The sequence below is a fragment of the Nycticebus coucang genome, chromosome 13, assembly GCF_027406575.1.
Source record: "Nycticebus coucang isolate mNycCou1 chromosome 13, mNycCou1.pri, whole genome shotgun sequence".
NCBI lineage: Eukaryota > Metazoa > Chordata > Mammalia > Primates > Lorisidae > Nycticebus > Nycticebus coucang.
The window spans coordinates 28,917,868-28,939,679 of NC_069792.1; the positions used below are offsets into that span (position 1 = coordinate 28,917,868).

The 21,812-nt window shown below is 36.1% G+C and overlaps 1 protein-coding gene across 1 annotated transcript; it reads right to left on the minus strand.

Moving 5' to 3' along the window:
- Positions 1 to 14,339: 14,339 nt before the first annotated feature.
- LOC128563605 (eukaryotic initiation factor 4A-III-like) lies at positions 14,340 to 15,390 on the minus strand. Its single transcript, XM_053559013.1, has one exon. The coding sequence runs from the start codon at positions 15,061 to 15,063 to the stop codon at positions 14,539 to 14,541; it is 525 nt and encodes a 174-aa protein (XP_053414988.1). The 5' UTR covers positions 15,064 to 15,390; the 3' UTR covers positions 14,340 to 14,538.
- Between the last annotated feature and the right edge of the window lie 6,422 nt (positions 15,391 to 21,812).

Below are 21,812 nucleotides of genomic sequence, written 5' to 3' on the forward strand. Positions count from 1 at the left end.
AAAGTTTTAATTGTGTGTTGCCATGACAAGTTGAATTATTAAGACACATATTATCAAATAATTCTACAACTTTCTAATTTTAGACGATCTGATCAAGAAAGCCACTTTCTTTAGATGTAGCAGAAATAAAAAAAAAGAAGAAGAAAAAGAAAAGCATATTTTCACAATTAACTTACCCATCCAGGCCAGAGAAAAGCTAGGAGGGCTTGATGAAATCTTTGATGATTTTACATTTATGAGTCCATAATTATAGCATAAGTCTGCAACTGACTTGCAAAACAGAACCAGTTATTACTACTAATATTAATAACTATCATAGAATTTAAAGTCTCCTTACAGTGTTACAGAGCATGATATAAAGAATTGGAGATTTGATAGCATCAGTAAACAGTCAAAACAGTGAAGCTAATAGCTACTACAAACAAGAAAATGTGAGGAGTGTGAATGAAGAGAGCATTTGTGAGGCGCATGGCGGGGCTTCTCACAAACGTCCGAGGTTGTGGCTTTAAGCAAAGCCTCTGAGTAGAACTGAGGGGTGAGGAAGTAGAATTTAGCGGTAAGAGTAATTTCAGCAAGGTTAAGGGGAACAGCCAAAACGTATGTGGGAAAATGGAGGCGATAAATAATCCTTCTAACAATTTAGATTAATTTTACCATTGTAAAATAAAAATTAAGACAGTGTAAGAACAAAGACAAGTGGAAGTATATAAAACGTTAAGAACTCCAGATAACAAGAGATGCACCTTCAAAAGAAATCCATTTCTATGAGAAAACATTTTATATTTTTTTTTTTTTTATTGTTGGGGATTCATTGAGGGTACAATAAGCCAGGTTACACTGATTGCAATTGTTAGGTAAAGTCCCTCCTGCAATCATGTCTTGCCCCCATAAAGTGTGACACACACCAAGGCCCCACCCACCTTCCTCCTTCCCTCTTTCTGTTTCCCCCCCCATAACCATAATTGTCATTAATTGTCCTCATATCAAAATTGAGTACATAGGATTCATGCTTCTCCATTCTTGTGATGCTTTACTAAGAATAATATCTTCCACGTCCATCCAGGTTAATACGAAGGATGTAAAGTCTCCATTTTTTTTAATGGCTGAATAGTATTCCATGGTATACATATACCACAGCTTGTTAATCCATTCCTGGGTTGGTGGGCATTTAGGCTGTTTCCACATTTTGGCGACTGTAAATTGAGCTGCAATAAACAGTCTAGTACAAGTGTCCTTATGATAAAAGGATTTCTTTCCTTCTGGGTAGATGCCATTATTATCAAAGTTTTTAACCTTAAGACTTTACAGAATCAAAAAAAGTATTTAAAAACATTCTCTTCAACTTTTTTGCAACTGAATTTAGTTTTAAAAATACTTAATGAGGAACAAATTCAGCAAAATATTCTGTTGGCATAATGGCTGTCAGGGAACTCTTCCTGATTTCTTATACACCCAGTCCTAACTCGATTTCCTCAAAACATTATCTCAACGTCGGCTCTGTAACATGGCCTTCCCCAATTTCTATCAGCAAATACATTCTCTCTCTATGATACTTAATCAATTGTACAAATTCGCATGACTGCTTACGTGCTTAATTTATCCACATTCTATGTCTGGTTGGGATTCTTTTTCTATGAAGGACAAGACCATACACATTTTAGGCTTGCTCAGCATTTGTTCTCTTTCACAGATGCTTAAACTTTGCCATTTGCAGATGTAAGAATCATAGGCAATACACAAGTGAATTAGTATGGCTGCATTACAATTAAACTTTATTTAGGGACACTAAACTTTGCAACTTTGCATTTCATAGAATTTTCACAGACCCCATAATATCATTCTTCTTATGATTTTATTTTCAACCATATAAATATGTAAAAATCCTTCTCACGAAACATACAAAATCATGGCAGACCAGATTTGGTTCACAGACCGTGGCTTACCAAGCTGTGTTCTAGGTTGTGACTTTGGTGAAATGAGGCATCACCCAAACGTATCTGTAACCATCTGTACAGTACCTAATGCATTGCTCTGTACTTTGTAGATGTACTATAAATATTTCTCAAAGGGAATACAGTGCTGTCATTATAGGGATACGTTGCAGTGAATAAAAACCAAGTGTGAAGCAAGTTCATGCTTTTGGTCTACATTCTCAGACCGTCTCACACAGGTCCCCCTATTATTTTCCTTCATAGTGGCCTATTTTATTCCATGACATAGTTACCACAATAGTTAATTGTCTATTTGTGGATTTTCTTATTACTACATTCATTTCTATAGCGTCAATAATAAATTGCCACAAATTTGGTTGCTTACAGCAACACTTACTTATCTCATAGTATCTCATAGCAAACAGATGAGTTTGAAACAACCTCTGCTTAGAGGGCACCAAGGATAAAATTGAGGTGTCAGCAGAGGTCTGTTCCTTTCGTAAAGTCCTAAGGAAAATTTTCTTTTAGGCTCATGAAAACGGTTGGCTGAATTCAGCTGCATTTGTAGTTGTAGGACTGAATCTCCCATTTCCTTGATGGCTGTTGGCCCAAGATATTCTCAGCTTTTAAATACCACCTCATTTCTTGACTCATGACCTCTTTTGCCTTCTAAGCCAGTAACCACCAATGATTTCCTTCTCCTCCTCATCTCTCTTGTCTTTTTCTTGCCCTTTCTCCTCTCTGTGATTTCAATCAGATAACCTTCTCTGTTTAAGGGTTGATATGATTAGACTGGCCCCTCAAACACTTATAAACCAACGTAGTCTTCCATGGCAAAATGGGTAAACTTAATCACAACTTCAAAGTCCCTTTTTCCATGTAACATATTTAGAGTCTTCAGAGTTTAGGGCCTGGAGACTTTGGTGTCTGTGGTCACTCTTTGGCCAAGAGCACGCCAAGATCCAAGGACAGACTACCACCTTGACTATTTCACTTTGTCCTTTATAAACTGAATAAACTTGAGAGGTCTTTACTTAGAATCTGTGTGTCACGGTTTCTTCATATGAAAACAAGAAATCAAAACCTCTCACCAGGAGTGGGGAACCCTGAATGTTTGTATATGTATATACAGTAGAACTTCTGTGAGCTGCCAACACAAAGCCTATAACAAACTGGCCAACATACAGAGGTGGTCAACATGAGGAACCAGGCGTACTGTACTGACACATACACGAGGTGCATGCTCCATCTATGAAAATTAGGTTAACCTGTGGCGGTCAATAGAAGGAGGTGGTCAATTATGGTGGTCCTATTTCCATAGGAAGTTCTCACTTTGTTATAGCCTTTGTTACAGGTATATTGAAGTCTTGGTAGTTAATGGACTTGGTTCAAGCAAGAAGAAAGAGAAGGGGAGGAGAGGGATGGGAGTCAGAGAAGAACACCATCACCCTTTAATATTTAAGAAGTAAATAAAAAGAAGTAAGAACAAGAGACTAAAGAAATGAGAAATCAAGAAGAGAACAATCTGGGACCAGGTGCGGTGGCTCACGCCTGTAATTCTAGCACTCTGGGAGGCTGAGGTAGGTGGATTGCCCTGAGCTCACAGGTTCGAGACCAGCCTGAGCCAGAGCGAGACCCCCATTTCCAAAATTAGCCAGTCGTTGTAGCGGGCACCCGTAGTCCCAGATACTTAGGTGGCTGAGGCAAGAGAATTGCCTTAGCCCAGGAGTTTGAGGTTGCTGCGAGGTATGACACCATGGCATTCAACTAGGGCAACAAAGTGACACTTTGTCTCAAAAAAAAAAAAAAGCACATTCTTAGAAACAAAATGAAGACTTAGAAGGATAGAGTGAGTAACTTTCTCAAACTGCAAAAATATCTTCTAATACAAAAACTGAAGTGAGTTCATTGCATTATTGGATAAAGAAGTTAGTGGTGATTGAGTGAGGAAGGTTCAGTGAAGTAGTGAGAATTACATAAGGTTGGAGGAAAAATGGAAGAGGAAGAAATGAGAAGGTAGAAAATGGATTTAAAAAGTATGATCTATTCTTTCCAGAAGCCTGATTTGGAAGCAAAGAAGAAAGATGGGATAGTACCTTGGGGACAAATTTTGGTTAGAAGTGTTGACATAACAGTGAATTTGGGTTGCATGTGTTTATTTTAATGTCCTTACCTCATTCCTTGCCACAGCAATTTAAATCTCTTGCTCTCTCGTCATGCCCCATTTCTCTCCCCCTCCTGATGTGCTCAGCAAAGAAGCTTGTGCAAAATACAGGAACCATTAGATAGGAACTTTCTCAGCTTCTCAAAATGCCTCCCTTTTCCTCCTTCCCACATCATAAACCTTCACAATATCTTACATTGTGTCTTGTTGACATATTTGAAGGCACATGTTGAAGGCACATATTTGACATATTGACAAACCTTCTTGTAGCAGAATAATTCTATTCTACTGTGCTTTGAATCTTTTCCCTATTTGTCTTCATACCACGATTCTGAAAAATTAGGTACTTATATACATCAGTTCTTTTCATTATGACATGAAAGAGGCAAAAACATACTTTGTTACCATAGACTAGATTAGATAAGTTTAGACAAAATGCTTACTATAATGCATGGTATTTGTAAGTACTCATTAATATCTTTCTCCCTGTTTGTAAGACCAAATGTTTCCCACATTGCTCATTCTTTCTTCCATTCTGCTTTTCTCCCAAATATCTTGTCTTCCTCTGGCATAGTGAATTATTGGATTTTTGCATTATTGGCTTTCTGTTCAATGTTTTACAGGTTAACAGTTCTTTTGCATTTATTGTCCAGTACATGTCCATTTTTTCATCTCTGAAAAGCTACCATTGCAATTCTAAATGGTCTTCTCCCCACATCCTTTCTACCTAACCAGTAATTCACCCTTCTATGACGTCATCAGTTTTCAGCACTGGGAACACTGCTCTTCGTGGCATTTTTCCTTCATGCAGTCTCCATCTTTCTTCCCTTCTTCCTCTTTGAATTAGCATCACATAAGCAGTAGATGGGATGCAACTTATTAGATGTAAGTCCCATGAGGACAAGGACATTATCTGTCTCGTTCATTGCTGTATTCCTCAGATCTTAAATAGCATGTGTACCTTGAATATTGCTGGGATGAGTTAGAACACATCCCTGCCTCTAGTGCCTTCTCCCTGAAGCTATCTAACAACTTCACCTAACCCCCTGCCAAATTTGTTTCTTTAACCAAAACATTTTTTTATATATTTCAAGCCCATTAATCTATCTACTTGATAGTTTCCCTTGAACATCTCACAGACTTCACAAATTTTGCATCCTCAAAACTAAATTCAAAAATCTTACTGCTGTTACAAAACTGCAAAGGCTGATGTGGATGTTGAGAGAAAGGAACACTCTTGCACTGCTGGTGGAATTGCAAACTAATACAACCATTTTGGAAAGAAGAATGGAAAATTCTTGAAGAACTAAAAGTCAACCTTTCATTTGATCCCTAAATTCCATTACTAGGTTTATAATCAGAAGAACAAAAATGATTTTACCATGAAGATACTTGCACCAGATTGTTTATTGCATCTCAGTTCATAACTGCCAAGTCGCGGAAGCAACCTAAATTCCCATCATCCCTTGAATGGGTCAACAAACTGTGGTATGTGTATACATTGGAGTACTATACAGCCATAAGAAAAGTTGAAGACTTTACATCTTTTATGTTTACCTGCATGGATCTGGAACACATCCTTATTAGTAAAGTATCTCAAGAATGGAAAAAAAAAACCAATGTACTCAATATGAAACCAATAAATAAACAATTGCATGTCCACACAAACAATAAAACTCAAATACAGCTTAGTGAAGGGGAGGGAGGAGGCATGAGAAGGGTGAGGAAAGGGAGGACAAGTGGTGATATTTCACCTAACGTGCACAATGTGAGTGAAGGTTTCAGCATGCTGCCTGAGTGAAGGGCTCAACTACAACTTGAACTTTACCTTGGAAGTAAGAACAATGTAACTTAAAACTTTGTACCCTCATGTTAAATAAAAAAAAAAAAAGGGCAACACCTGTGGCTCAAAGGAGTAGGGCACTGACCCCTTATGCCAAAGGTGGGAGGTCCAACCCCAGCCCAGTCCAAAACTGCAAAAAAATAAAATAAATAAATAAATAACCTTACTGCCACATCCCACCTGTTTCTCCTCAGGGTCCCCTGGCTTGATGGAATTCATCCCTACCCATACTAACTCATCTTGCCCACACACCTTATCCAGTCCTTTACCAAATCTACTGACCTTCCTCTTGCATATAACTAGTCTCTTTCCACTTCTTCCCATTCCCGTTACTGACACTTACATCAAGCCATCACTATGTAACCAAGACGAACGCAGTAGTCACTTTACTGGTCTCTTCCTATCCATAAAGTCCGTGTACAATCCTTTCTGTACAAGGTGGTAAGAATAATATTTTCAAATGCAGATGTAATTGTGACGCTTCTTTGTTCAAAATGTTGAAATGGAATACTAAACCAGGACTGTGAGTATATATTTAGCCCTTTTTTCCATCACCCCATTTTGTCTGTTCCCTGTCCAGTCTCTGCATTTTCACTGCAACCTCAATTGGTCAAGCTCTTCCTACCTTAGGATCTTCAAGAGGCAGTCCTTTCCCTCTTGTCTTTCCCTTTGGCTGTGGGCTAGTCGGCTCTGCCCCCGGACAGAGCACCTCAGCCCTCCTCCAGTCGTCTCTCAGCCTCTTGCAGGCCATCCTGTGTTTGTTCTCTGGCAGACAGAAGGCCCAAAACAAGAAAAACAAGTCACAAAACAAACTAAAGTTCAAGTGGAGAAATCAGTTACTGCCTGATGGGAGAGGCCACAAAGTCCCATTGTGAAGAGTGTGTATACTGAGCCCAGCAGTACAATCAACCTTCCACAACAGCCAAATCTCAGGAAAGAGAAAAGCAATTGTTTTTCTTTTGTTTGCCCCATGTTTGGACTAAAATATAGGATAGATGTGAATGTAAATATAAATATATGTTTATATATTGAATTGACTATTGGAAGGTATTTATGCCTCAAATCTTCTCCAAAAGCAGGAGAAAAGTTTTCTGACTAATAGGGTAGGTAAGGATTGGAATAAATGTTTAGGAAATGGAAAGTGGTATTTTTTTTTCTTTTAAGGACTATGATAGAGTTAAAATTTACCTGGGCCTTGAAATAAGTATTTTAAAAATCAAAGAAGTTCCTGGAGAAGTCCAGGGAGAATAAAACAAGTGAAAGTGTTGCCTTTTAAAGTAGAAGTAATTTCCCCAAGCCCTCCCTTTGTAGCTGATTTCCTCTGTTTCTCTTTTTATTCCCCTATTCCCCATTTCAAATAGCAGCCCCATGCACTTCTCTTAATAGTTATTTATCTATGTTGAAATTTTACATTACTTTTTGTAAGCTTCTGCAGAAAAGAGGGCACTCTGAAATTTTTATGCTTCTTTGACTATAAACGTTTTGTATATGAAAGTGTTACCTTATTAAATAAGTATATATGAAATGTAAACAATCCTATTACCCAGGTTAAGAAATACATTACTAGTATTATTGAAACCCACTGCACAATTTTCATTCAGGGCTCCTCATTTTGGGTAGGTATTGTTTCCTACCACTGTGATTTTAGTATATACACTTATAACTGTAAACAAATAGTATTTAGGTTTCTATATTATTAGACTTTATATAAATGATTTTCAGTGTTCCATAGCATAGCCCTTATATGTGTGTATTTGTATATATGTGTAAAATTGTATGCATTCTTTTTACAATAGATGTTTGGGTATTTAGATTCTTTTCAGGTTTTTTGCTATTACAAGCAATGTGGATATGTTCATTCCTTCCTTTTGAGATAAATGTGCAAGAATTTCTCTCAGGATTATAACTAATAAATGAATTTCACATTTTCAACACTACTAAATAATGAAAAATAGTTTCTCAAATTAATTTCATAGAAATAAGCTTTCATCAGAAGTAAGATTTGACATTGTTCCACCAATACTTAGTTTAATTAGACTTAATATTTTTGCCAAATCGTTAAAAATAAAATACTATCTCACTGTAGATTTAATATATATTTTCCTCATTATTAATGACGTTGAGAATCTTTTCATATTTTTATAGTTCCACATGTTTCATCTGTTTAATATTTCATATGCTTAGGATTGCTAATTTTTCCTAGGTTTTATTTCTATGTTTTATCCCGATTCTATAAATTAGATCTTTTGGTATGGTAAGATCTCCTAGCGTCTTTATTTGTTTGAAAGTATCTTTTGTTTCACCTTGTTTTAGAAAGGTGGTTGTATAAAGTACACAATTCTTATTGACAGATATCACCTCTATAACTTGTAGGTGATGTTAAGAAGTTCAATTTTCACCCAATTCAATACTTTTTAGATAGTATTTCTTTTATCTCTGCTGGCTATTTGACTTTAGTGTTCTGTGGCTTTACCATGTTGGCACTGTGTACGAATTTGTTTGTTTATTTACTTATTTATCTTGTTCAGTTGATATGTTGGTTTTTGACTCTAAATTTATACTTTTCATAAATTGTCAAAAAATCACAAACATTATATTTCCCCCATTCTTTTCTAGTTTCCTTTAAGAATTCCAATTAGGTATATAACATGCTGGGTTTTCTTTTTGTTCTTTTTTTTCCTAATCATAGCAAGTCTATGCTACATTTATTTGGTTTTATTATTAATTCATGCATAATAATTATCATCATTAGTTTAAAATCTTTATGATTTGTATTTTCTGCTATACCTTGTATTTAACCCATCCATTGAAGGTTTGATTTAAATGACTATAGTTGTTAGTTTAAAAATGTACAGAAAAAAATTATTTTCTGTATTCCTATGTATTTTTCACCCACTTTGATAATGATGTTGTCAACTGGGTTGTGGTTAGACATGGTATCACTTTCAAAAATAATCTTACAGGAACCTATTTGCTATGTCTCAACTGTCTCAACATTTTACTTTAGCCAAGAAGAGGACCTTATTTTGAGAAGGCAGACCCACGAAATTCAATCAGCTCGGATATCTTAAGTTGCTACATGTATGACAGTTGCCAAGAGCAGTCACCTGATCCTCAGCAGGCTTTAATGAAATCAAAGAACTTTTGTTGTTGAGGTTACTATTTGCTACACTATAGCCTGGCATGCCCTGACTAATGTAAATTTCCAGTATCTCTTTTTTTTAACTCTTTGATTATTTTTTATATCCTTTTACTCTTTGGCTACTTTTTGAATATGTATTTTAGTTTTCTAAGCATTTTATTCTTTCTTCTTTTACATTCTGTAAGCAATGATTCCAATATCTGATGTCCTTGGGATTTAAATTTGTTCCTTGTATTTTTCTAAATGTATTTGATATTTCTGTTAGCTGTACATTCATATTTGGTTGTAGTTAGTCTGTGGAAGAGTATGAAGAACCTGAGTAAGGATAATTTCCTTCAGACAAGGAACGTCTAGGCTTCTGCCACCTGCCTGGCCTTTTGTCCTATAATTTTGATTTCAGTTTTTAAATCCTATGTGTTGTTGAGAGAATAACAGATGCTTGAAGATTTTCTTCACTGTCTTGAAACTCAGCTATGCATTTAAAATGTTTATTTTAGCTTAGTTCATGTCTATATATTTCAGAGGAAGAACTTGAAAAAAACAAAATTATATACACACAGTTATATTCCCACCACTTAGGACTGTATGAACATAAAAATATTTATTCAATAAATGTTATAAAACCATTTAGATTGAAGAAAAATTCAATAACACAAAAATAAGACTAAATATTTTTTGTGATTTCTCAATACTTCAAAAATAAAGAAAAATGTAGAGAATAATATATAACAAACAACTAAGTTCATACTACCCAAATATAAATGCCGAGTTCCTCTGCATATGTGTCAATCTTCTTTTAAATTAATATAATTTTACTAAAAACAAATAACCTCCAATTACAACTAATTGATAAGTAGAGGATTTATTCATGCATTCTTTCAATTAACATATGTTTACTTAAAATAAAATATTATACACTACGCTTACTTAGCACTGGAGATTTAAAGATGAAATAAATAGTCTAAATGACTCATATTTTAGGTTAATACTGGAACTATGACTTTAAAATAATATTTTACTATGATTGTGTTATTGATAATTCAATCTAGTTCCATAAACATTTATTGAGCACCTAGGGAAAAATCCAGTAGTGAAAATAAAGAAGGGAAAGAAAATTCTATAATTATAAGAAATCTTTTTTATTGCTTACTGACACTGTATATCTAAAAAGAATTGAGTCATCTATGTATGTTATCCTTTGCCTTTCACCTCTATTTGGATTATTTATTAATCCTTGACAAAGAAAATCAATATATTGTGCATTCATTTATATATACTCAATATCAGTGAGGTAAAATATAATTATGAAAGTACTATTACATAAAGAAGTACCAGATAGAACTATTATAGATACTTAGAGATGAGCTATGCCTCTCTCATTTCCTGTACTTTAACTGTACAAGTAGACATAATACTATTTCTTCCATTATGAATTGAAATATTCTTAAATTTGTTGAAGAATTTCAATAAAGCCAATGAAAAGAATTATTAATCTCCTTGGATAGTAGTGGGAAATGTACTGTAATTGGTAGGCTTCATATCAGAGCTCTTGGACTTTCTCCAATGGCATTAGCAATTGGTCATCTTAATTACATGGTCCATTAGCTGAAATCTGCATTACAAAACTACCATGCACAATTCTGGCCAACTCTGATCCATTCATTTTGAGGTCAAAGTTTCCTTGCTCATTGCAAAATGAAACTAGATATATTAAGTTAAACTATTTCAACCTCATTAAATATACGACCTCAAGTTACTCATTATATCACATACAGAAAATAATTGCAATTCTAGAAACCATGTCTCTAAGATTTTCAGGTTCCTTTTTTTTTTTTTTAATGCCATAAGGAAGTTTGACAAAAGATATAGACACTTTTGAAATATTTAAAAAGCACATATTAATCTCTGAGCTTCTAATTTCTGTGACTTATAATTACCCACAATGTTGACACAAACATATTAGTCAAACTGATGATAATCATTAGTGTGTTTAAATAAAAAGTCAATTCAGAGCCAAACTCATCATTGCCAGCAACCATTTAGTCCAGAAGCATCCATAGAATCTTAACAAAAGCTACCTTGTAAGGTTTCTTTTATCACAGTTCTAAAAGTTATCACAGTTATAAAAGAGTGCTTACATAAACCAATTAATATTGAATAACTTATTCAATATTATTCATTCCTTTATTCAGTTAAATATTAACATTTTTGAGCATTTACTATGTACTCCATGGAGGCTCACCAAGATAAGCAAAAAACAGTCTCTGTCCTCAAGACATTTGTGACCCAACCCATTCTATGTAAATTGTTCAACAGAAAGCAATTTATCAAATGTTGTCAATCACAGGGCTTTCATTTTTTTATTTTCTTCCAAAAGACATAAGGAAAAATTATTCATATTCCTTGAGAAAATCCAATGACAAATGCATATACATTTCTTGAACCTTATTAACTAAGTATATGATGAACTTAGGCTACCATTTCTACAAATTGAAACTATTCTTGCAACTTATCCATAGATAAGCTGTTCTAGAATTTGCCCAATACTGAAGATATGTTTATTAATTCATATGTTGCAACGTTCAGCTATCCCTCAATGAAAGTGATAATAGCAGATGCCTGTTTTCCACCTTCCTTTATTTCCTTTTAGCTCCCCTTAGAGCCTTAAAGATCACTGAGAAAATTTCAAATGCATATGCTAGTTCTTACAGCAGCTGAGCACCAATCTTATGACCTGGAAGAGCTGCTAAGCAGTCTCCTAGAGTCTTTTCATTCAAGCATGATTTCATATCAATGCTTATTCTAAACTTTCTCAACTATATAATATTCCTTTTGACATGAAACAAACAGAAATGGTTGAACAGAACTACTTTTTTGAGCACTTTACATTACACCATTGGCTTCAGAGAGTGGTTATGCCTTAATTTTCTTCATGCCTTGGACAAAAAGTTAAATTAAATTAAATTAAAAGGCCTTTCTGTTGTCCATACCTTTTTCTCATTGTAGATCTAAGGATCCATGATGCATCTTATATTTCTCTGTGTTACTCTAATGTACGTCCTTAGGGAAATATCATCCAGGCCATCTTTTATACCAATTCTTTTTAAAATTATGTCTTACTGTATTGCTTTGTGTTTTCCTGGTTGTTCTCTGTCCAGCTTTATCCATCGCTATAGATTATCTTCCCCATTTTTTTTTCATTAGGATCAGTTGCAATTGTAGCATCTAATACTCATTTTGGGAGCCTCCTGGACTTCTTAATTCATCCTCCCTTTTAGTAGGTCAAGCAGTGGGATCAAATCTGTTGTGGTGGAAGCTTTGGAGATAATATTACTAACATCAAATAATCTTATACAACTCTGGCTGTCTGGAAACAGAAATAAAGCAGTTTCCTGGAAGGAACTGTGTAGATAGGAAAAGCTCTGTGGAGTTCAATCTACTTTTTTAACCTTCTAGTCCCAGGGGAAAGAGATAAAAGGACCATTAAAGTGGTAGAAAGATGTCCTGACCTTGTGATTGCACCCCAATTTCTGACAATATGGTTACTTCCTGGTGATCAGTGAAGAGGCTGCTAATGCTGAGGAGTCTGAGCAAAGATGATCTTCTCTGGAGATTGCAAAGAAGGGGACAAAAGAATACTTTACTTATTTCTTAAAATGTAGGTGCAGAGTTACACAGTGGTGTTGAAATTGATTAGAAGGAAGTTGAAGAAACTTCTACCACCCTAGAATCTAAGACACAAATAAGAACATGGAGAGGTAGCAATTTTGAAAATACTACCAAATAAAAGAGGATTATTATGTTATGGTTATTATCTAGTACTATGACCATATCTCTAGGCGTAAAAATGACTTCCCTCTGAAGAGTGTGTATTTTCCTTTCACAATATTTTGTGTGTCTATTTGATTATGATCAGCATTCCATTCACTAATAACTGAAAACTCTAAGGTGACAAGGCTATTCTCACAAAAACCTCATTATTCTCTTATCAAAAAACAGTTTTTAAAAAATTGAAAATTGGTTCCATCATTCCTTCTATTTTTTCACTGTTTAAACTTGAATAAAAATTTTAGTAGCTATCTGAATCGAAGATTCAGGAAGAAAGTAGGCTTTTAAGTGTCTGCTATGTTCTAAGCACTTGTATTTTTATTTTCACCTATGTTATTATATTTCATATTTATTTTAATTTTTTTTTTTGAGATAGAGTCTTACTCTGTTGCCTGGGGTAGTGGGCCTTGATATCATAGCTTCCAGCAACTCCAAACTCTTGGGCTCAAGTGATCCTCTTGCTTCAGCCTCCCAAGTAGCTGGGACTACAGGATCCACCACAATACCCGGACCACAGGTGCCTGCCACAACACCCAGTTAGTTTTTTTTCCTTTTTTTTTTTTTTTTTTAAGTAGAGATGGGGTCTCACTCTTGCTCAGGCTGATATCTTTCGCAACCCAGCACAGGGAAGGGGAATGAATCAGAGTAGAAGCAGTGGAGTTTCAGTAAAATAGAACATGAGAGAAGACAGAGATGAAAGATGGGATCAGGAGATCTGACTGAGCTGATGCTTGCAGCCAGCACCAACACACAAAATCAGCTTTATTTTATAGTATCTCGACAGGGTTGTCTACCGAGAAGTAGCATAGACAAAAGACATATCTTTGGTCTTATAGTATGATTGGAAAATGTAAAACTTTAATAAAGACAAATCATCCTGTTAATGGTTTCTACTCAACTTCGTTAACATACCATAAGAAGTGAAAAGGGAAAGATCACAAGGATCTCTGCATTGTTCCTGAAAATTAACTAGACAAAGAGCTATCTGACTTCTGGCAGGAGGAGCATGAAGAAAGGAATATGGTTGCTCTGGGAAAGGAGAAGCAGTTGGGGGTTTATTCCCTGAATGTTCCCCAGGCTGTGGGGGCCCTGCCACCTCACAGCTAGCTCTCCACAGATCTCGAACTCTTAAATTCAGGCACTCTCTGGCTTCCAGAGTGCTAAGATTACAGGCATGAGCCACCACACCCATCCTTCAATAGTTAAATGTATCAAACTTTATATATATTTTTTAAAGTTTTAAATGTTTACTGAAAAAGACTTAAGAGTAATGCATTGTTTACACGTGGATAAGAAAAGACAAGAGAACTCCCAGAGAGTGGGGGCACACTGGGGCCAGGGCGGGGATGAAAGAGTCCACACCAGCCAGTGGCAGCTGCCCTAAACAGGAGCCAGGAGCTAGAGAACAGCTTCAGCACGGAGGCCGCTTCCAGATCAGATTAGCAACTTTCATTGGCATCTCGTCCATCTGGGTGGAGTAGTACTGCTCCATGTCCCTCAGGATGCGGATGTCTTCGTTCTTCACAAAGTTGATGGCCACACCCTTATGGCCATATCAACCTGATCTCCCAATTCTGTGAATATACAATTTTCTGTTATTGGGCAGGTCATAGTTAATGATGAGTGACACTTAAGGGACATCCAAGCCCTGGGCCCAGACATCAGTAGAAATGAGCACTCGGCTGGTGTCCGAGCAGAACTCCTTCATGATGGACTCACGCTCCTTCTGGGGCATGTCTCCATGCATGGAGGACACGGTGAAATTGGCCTCCCTCATTTTCTCCGTCAGCCAGTCAACCTTCCTTTTAGTGTTGCAGAAGATGACAGCCTGAGTGATGGTCAGTGTGTCACAGAGGTCACACAGGGTGTCAAACTTCCACTCTTCTCTTTTCACTGCCACAAAAAACTGTTTGATGCCTTCCAGGGTCAATTTATCACGCTTCACCAGGACGTGGATGGGATCTGTCATGAACTTGTTGGTCATCTCCAGAGTCTCATGAGGCAGTGTGGCACTGATGAGGACCACCTGTGTGGCTGGAGGCAAGTACCTGTACACGTAAATCTGCTCTTTGAAACCTTTATTCAACATTTCATCAGCCTCATCCAAAACTAACATCTTGATAGCTCGTGTCATTAAACTTCTCCAACAAATCATATCAAAGACACACACTGGTGTGCCTGCAACAACACGCTGTCCATAATCCAGTTTCCTGATGTCCTCGCCCACATTGGTGCCCCTGAAATGCAGGGATGGCACTGGATGTTCATGGAGTCACCAAGAGCACACAGGCTCTTCTGGATCTGTACAGCCAACTCTCTTGTGGGAGCCAAGATCAAAGCTTGGGTTTCACAAACCTGGACATCCAAGCACTGGAGGACTGAGATGCTGAAAGTGGCTGTTTTGCCTGTTCCAGACTGAAACTGTGCAATGACGTCTCTCCCTTTAATTATCTGGTTGATAGCTCACTGTTGGATTGCTGAGGGTTTTTCAAAACTTTTTACCCTATTTCTGTACTGTCTGATGATATCCCAAATAGCCTATATTAATGATCCAAACTCCTCATGAAGTACACAAATGGGAAACCAATAAAGGTGTCTTAGAGGAGGGATTCCCTGGGTGACAAGAAGGCATGTCTGCCACCTCCCTATGAGGGCTGCCTGTGAAGCTTCCCTGCCATCCCATCCAAACTTTATATTTTGAGTACACTAATACTCATGCAGTGTTAAATGTAGAAACTGAATTGCACGGCTTTCCACTATATTACTGAGCCTGTCTATGTATATTGGCATCCTACCATAAGTAGAAAACCCCAGTTTTCTTTCCTTTTATAATCATCCACAGCAGACTCCTTGTTTAAAGGTAGACAGTAACCATTCCTGGGCATTTCTTCCCAGCAGATTAGGCTCTATTTCTACACCTACTCCCCTACCTACCTGTCTAATGCTAATGCAGCTGCAGCCACAGAAGTTCCTGTCCTGACCTCCACGGCAGGGACTTACCCCTTCTCCTCATTTCCCAGCACACTAAAAAACATCTCAACTAGAGCTGTCTGAGAAATCTGTGTTTTTTTGTTTAAAGATTATAAGGGAGTTCGTAGAAGGGCTTTCCAGAAATCAGAACACGAAACTTTACTTTGAAATTTCTGTTATCCTTCCAACTTGGGTGTACAGTATCCAACTCCTCTCCCTTCCAAATGTCTTTAAAAGCATGTCCTTCTTTCCCCATTCTCCACCTCCACCTTGGCCCTTTTATGCCTTTCACTTTTGTCAAATGTGAATTAATTTATCTCCTCTAATATACCGCATCACACAGTCATCATTTATGTGTCTTCAAGTTGACAAAAGAACAGCAAATAAAAGATCCTCCCATTTGTTACCGTCATCTATCCTCCTTAGAAAGTGAGTAGAAAATTATTCTATGACCTACATATTTCTGTAACATGTTTAATGTTTTTAAAATGTCTTTTATATGCAAGGCAATATGTGCAGTGTTGGGAAAATAGAAAGAAATAATACTAATCACTTAGAAATTGCTCACCATCCATAGGACACCTACAGGTAAAGCATAATCAGGTAAACAGGATATCAATAGCTATATATTCAGATGATACAGATTGGAAATTAGGTATTAAAAGATCAGAGATGCGAGAGGTTAGATAAGCCATCAGTCAAATACAATGTCCTTAGCTAAAAGTTTTTCTTCTAAGTGGGAAGAATTCTTGGATAATTCTTAAGCTTAGGAAACATGAATAATGGGACATAGCTGAGTTTGGTGAACATAATTAGGCTCACGGTGATGCACAGGGGCTGTTCTTGTCTTTTTTGTTTCTCATCCATTCTTTGGATTTCCATACCACATCTAGTCCCACTGTCCCTAGTCCCATTTGTAACTGTCTTGTCCTGGATACTTTCTCTTGTTTTATCCCCTTAACATATCATTCCTAATATTTTTCATAAAACTATTTTTACAGATATAGACAAGCCTTTTATCCCCACTGGCCACTGAATTTTCATGTTAAAGGTGACTTAATAACACAATCTCTTGATACATACAAAAGATACAAGTCATGCTAAGGGAAAGATTTCATCTTGCAGTACTTTCAGCCATGAACTAAAGAAGCAAATTCTATTCCTTAACACAGTATTTGTAGCCAGTCATCTTACCTGTACTCTCTATTCTTTTCCTAAATCCAATGCTTTATGAGAAAGAATAGACAACATACTCCCTGTAGTTCTGACTCCTCTTTTGTCCACTAAGGGAGTAAATATAACATAAAAGCTATTCTCTAATCTTTCCTGATCCCTATTCTTCCCTATCGCTTATATGTGCCATTGTATTCATTCAACAAATACATAAACAAACCTCTCATTCTGTTAGCTTCTGGAGATACTGATGCAAAAGATGACCTCACAGAGCCTAAGTGGGAAAAACCATGCTGGATGATGAGTAGGTGGGATACAGTCATGTCCTAGGAGTGTTATTATTACAAAATCCCAGAGAAGAGGCACTGACTTCTCACCTCCATTTTTGAAGAAGTACATGGAGAGAGCAGGCACGAGGAAGGCCGTCAAGACCCTATAACACTTGAACTATCTCTACTGTAATCAATACCAATATCACCTATCAAAATGTCAAAATCAGACGCCAAGAACTCATCCACTCTTATTGACCCCAAACATGTCCCTCAACCAGCACTGTTGATGCTGTCTCTTGCCTCCTTAATATCAATCACTTTAAAATTTATATTTTTCTCCATCCTTCTGCCCTTAATTTATATTCCTATCTTTTTCCAGAATACAGTCAGTCACTGACTTTAGTTCCACTTATAATTTTTGCAGCTTTATTGTAGTGCAAAAGCAATATGCTTTCAATAGAAACCATACTTGAGTACATGTACAACAATTCTGTTTCTCACTTTCACTTGCACACTATTCAGTAAATCACATGAGATAGTCAGCACTTTATTATAAATCAGGCTTTGTGTTAGATGATTTTTCCCAATCATAGGATAATGTAAATCTTCTGAACAAGTTTAAGGTGGAGTAGGATAGACTGTGATACTTAGTAGGCTAAGTGTAAAGTATTAAAGACATTTTCTACTTATGACATAATTTCAACTTACGATATAATTTTTTCAACTTATGATGAGTTTATTGGAACATAACCTCATTGTAAGTTGAGGAGGACTGGTACTAAACCTCTTAAATGTTGTTACTGATTGCAGAATAATTCCTTCTCAGATCCCTAATTCACCTTTTTCTTTTCTTTTCTTTTTTTTTTTTTTCTTGCTTTGCTAAATTTCAAGGCCTAAAACTCTTCAAAGATTGTCAAGTATTCCACAGATGAAGTGCAAACCCCTAAACGTGTCTCGGCTTGTTCCTTGGAGACACATAGTGCAGTGATTAACAGCATGGATCCTGGAGCCTAGGTTTGAATTTTATCACTTCGTTGTTGAGGTGCTGGGCGAGTACTTAATTGATCTTCAGTCTCAGAATTCTTATTTTTAAATTGGAGAGCTTTCTTCCCAAGAGGATAGTATGGGCTATAGGACATAAATTCTCCAATGTTCTCAGAACGCTATCTGGTACATAGTAAGTAGTAGATATATAACAGCTATAATTATTACCTCTCCAACTATATCTTCCCTTCTATTTTTCGCTCTCTATGCCTATGTAGGACAACTCACCTTGCTGCTCCTATGAGGCATCGCAGTTTCCCAAATTTGCATCTTTCACATGCTTCTTTCTCTGCCTAGATCTGTCTTCCACACCTTCTCCAAACCTTCCCGAAACCAACTCGCCTTTCAGGCCTAATTGTGGATATCATTTTCTGTCCCCAACCCCTAGGTACCAAGACAAACACTTTTCTTTTTGGTTCTCACCTTTGCACACTTTATCCTAACACTAATAACTATATATAATTGTTCCATTGGTCTATTTCAGTAGATTATAAATTTCTTGAGGGCTTATTTCTACAGTCTTTTTATTCTTTTTTGTCTACCCATGGCAAGTTCTGTTTCCAGACCCAAAATAATATTAGTTATTTTGTTTTTGTTATAATTGAAGAAATTCTCAAACTTTACTAGAAGCTAAATAAAAGGTGGAAACATAGATATTTATAAATAGGAAAACTCAGTAAAGATATTAATTTTATCCATGCTGATCTATAGATTTAATTCTATTTTTTCCCAGCTTTATGGAGGTATCATTAGCAAATAAAAATGTAATATATTTAAAGTGTACAACATGATGTTAGATATATGTATACATTATGAAATGACTAGCATAATCAAGCTAATTATCATATTTATCACATTACAGAGTTACCCTTTCTTTTTGTGTGTATGATGAAAATACTGAAGATCTACTCTCAGACAATTTCAAGTAGATAGTAGAATATTATTAAGTATAGTCACTATGTTCTACACTAGATACCCAGAATTTATTCATCCTGCAGCACCAAAACTTTGTACCTTTTGACAAACATCTCCCTGTTTGCACCATCCTCAGACCCTGGAAACTACCACCACTCTATTCTCTGCTTCTCCACAAGTTTAACTTTTTTATATTCCACTTGTAAATTAGAACATATAATATTTGTCTTTCTGTGCATGGATTACATAACTAGGTATAATGTCTTCTAGGTTCATCAACTTTGTCAAAAATGACAAGATTGCCCTCTTTCTAAAGGATAATTAATATTTCATTTTACATAACAGTTTTATCCTTTCATCATTGATGGGTGTTTAGGTTAATTCCATGTTTTGACTATTGTGAATAATGCTGCAACAACCATGGGAGTGCAGATATCTCCTTGAAATACTTATTTCTCTTCCTCCGGATAAACATCCTGAAGCGAGATTGCTAATGACTATGCTGTTTTCCGAACAGTTGTATCAAAGTACATGCTGACCAACAGTGTACAAGTGTTTCCTTTTCTCCATATCCTCACCAACACTTTCTTTTTGCTTTTTTGGTAATAGGCATTCTAACCGGATGCCCACAGGATATCTTGTTGTGTTTTTGATTTATATATCTTTGAGCATTAGTGATTATGAGTATTTTTTCACATACCTGTTAGACATTTGTATGTCTTCTTTTGAGAAATGTCTATTCAGTTTCTTTGCCATTTTTAATTAGATTATTTGTTTTCTTAATATTGAGTTGAGTTCTGTGTATATTTTGATATGAAATCCTTAATGGATGGGTCACAAGTATTTTCTCCCATTTCATGGATTGTCTCTTTGCTCTGTAGCTTCCTTAGCTGTGCAGAAAAAGTTTAGTTTGGGGCGGTGCCTGTGGCTCAAAGGGGTAGGGCAGCGGTCCCATACGCCAGAGGTGGTGGGTTCAAACCCAGCCCTGACCAAAAACTGCAAAAATAAAAAAAATAATAAGTTCAGTTTGATGAAATCCCTTTGGTCTATTTTTCCTTTTTTTTTTTTTTTTTTTGGCTTGTACTTTAGAGGAGTCATATCTAAAAAATTATTGCCCAGACCAATGCCAGAAAACTTTTTTCCTGTGTTTTTTCTAGCAGTATTAGAGTTTCACATCTTACATTGAATGCTTTAATTCATTTTGGGTTGATTTTTGTACATTGCTATGGGTTGAATTTTGTGCCTGAAAAATTTATATTGAAGTGCTAATGCTAAGTGCCTCGTAATATGATCATATTTGGGGTTAGGATCTTTATAGGATCTTTAACCCTATCTTTATAGGGTTAGGATCTATATGAAGTTAAAAATGAGATCATTAGGGTATGTCATAACCTAATATAACTGGTTTCTTTATAGAGAGAGGACACAGTGATAGACATGCACAAGGAAAGAGTTCTATGTGAGGATTAGAGTTCTGTTTCCAGACCCAAGGAATAGCAGACGCTAGGCAACAGGACTGGAGCAGATCCCTCCCTAGTGCTTATTAGAGGGAGCACGATTCCACTGACAATTTGATACCAGACTTGCATGCTCCAGACATAAGAGACAATAAATACATGTTGCTTAAGTGACTGTGGCAATTTTTATGGAAACTCTTGCCAACTAATCATGTATGGTTTGAGATGAGATTTCAATTACATTCTTCTGTACGTGGATATCCAGTTTTCCCATCACCATTACTGAAGAAATTGTCCTTTCCCCATTAGCTGTTCTGGCATTTTTTTGTTGACAATCAATTGACCATAAATGTGTGGATTTCTTTCTGGTTTTAGTGTTCAAATCTTTCACCTTCTTGGCTAAACTTATTCCTAAGTATTTTATCCCTTTGATGCTATAAGAATGGGATTTTTTTCTTGATTTCTTCTTTGAATGGTTTGTTGTTAGCATATAGAAACACTACAGATTATTGTTTGTTTTTAATTGTAATGATTTTGGGGGTGTCTTCAGGATTTTCTGTATACAGCATTATGTCATTTACAAAGACAGTTTTCAGTTTGGATGCCCTTTATTTCTTTTCCTTGTCTAATTTTCTGGGGGGTTGGCTAAAATCTTGAGTACTGTATTGAATAGAAATGATGAGAATTAAGCATTCTTGTCTTATTCATTTTCTTAGATGAAAAGCTTTTAACTACTGAGTATGGTATTAGCTGTGAGCTTTCTGTATATGGCCTTACTATGTGGAAGTAACTAGTACATTATTCACTATATATACTGTGTTCTATACCATATTTATTAAATGTTTTTATCATGAAAGAATGTTGAATTTTGCCAAACACTTTTGTGAGATGATTACATAAATTTGATCCTTCATTCTGTTAATGTGACATAATGCATTTATTGGCTTGCATATGCTGAACCATCCTTATATCCCTGGGATCAATTTCATTTGGCCATGGTGTATGATCCTTTCTGTGCTGTTGAATTTAGATTCCTAGTATTTTGTTAAGGACTTTTGCAGCTATGTATTTCA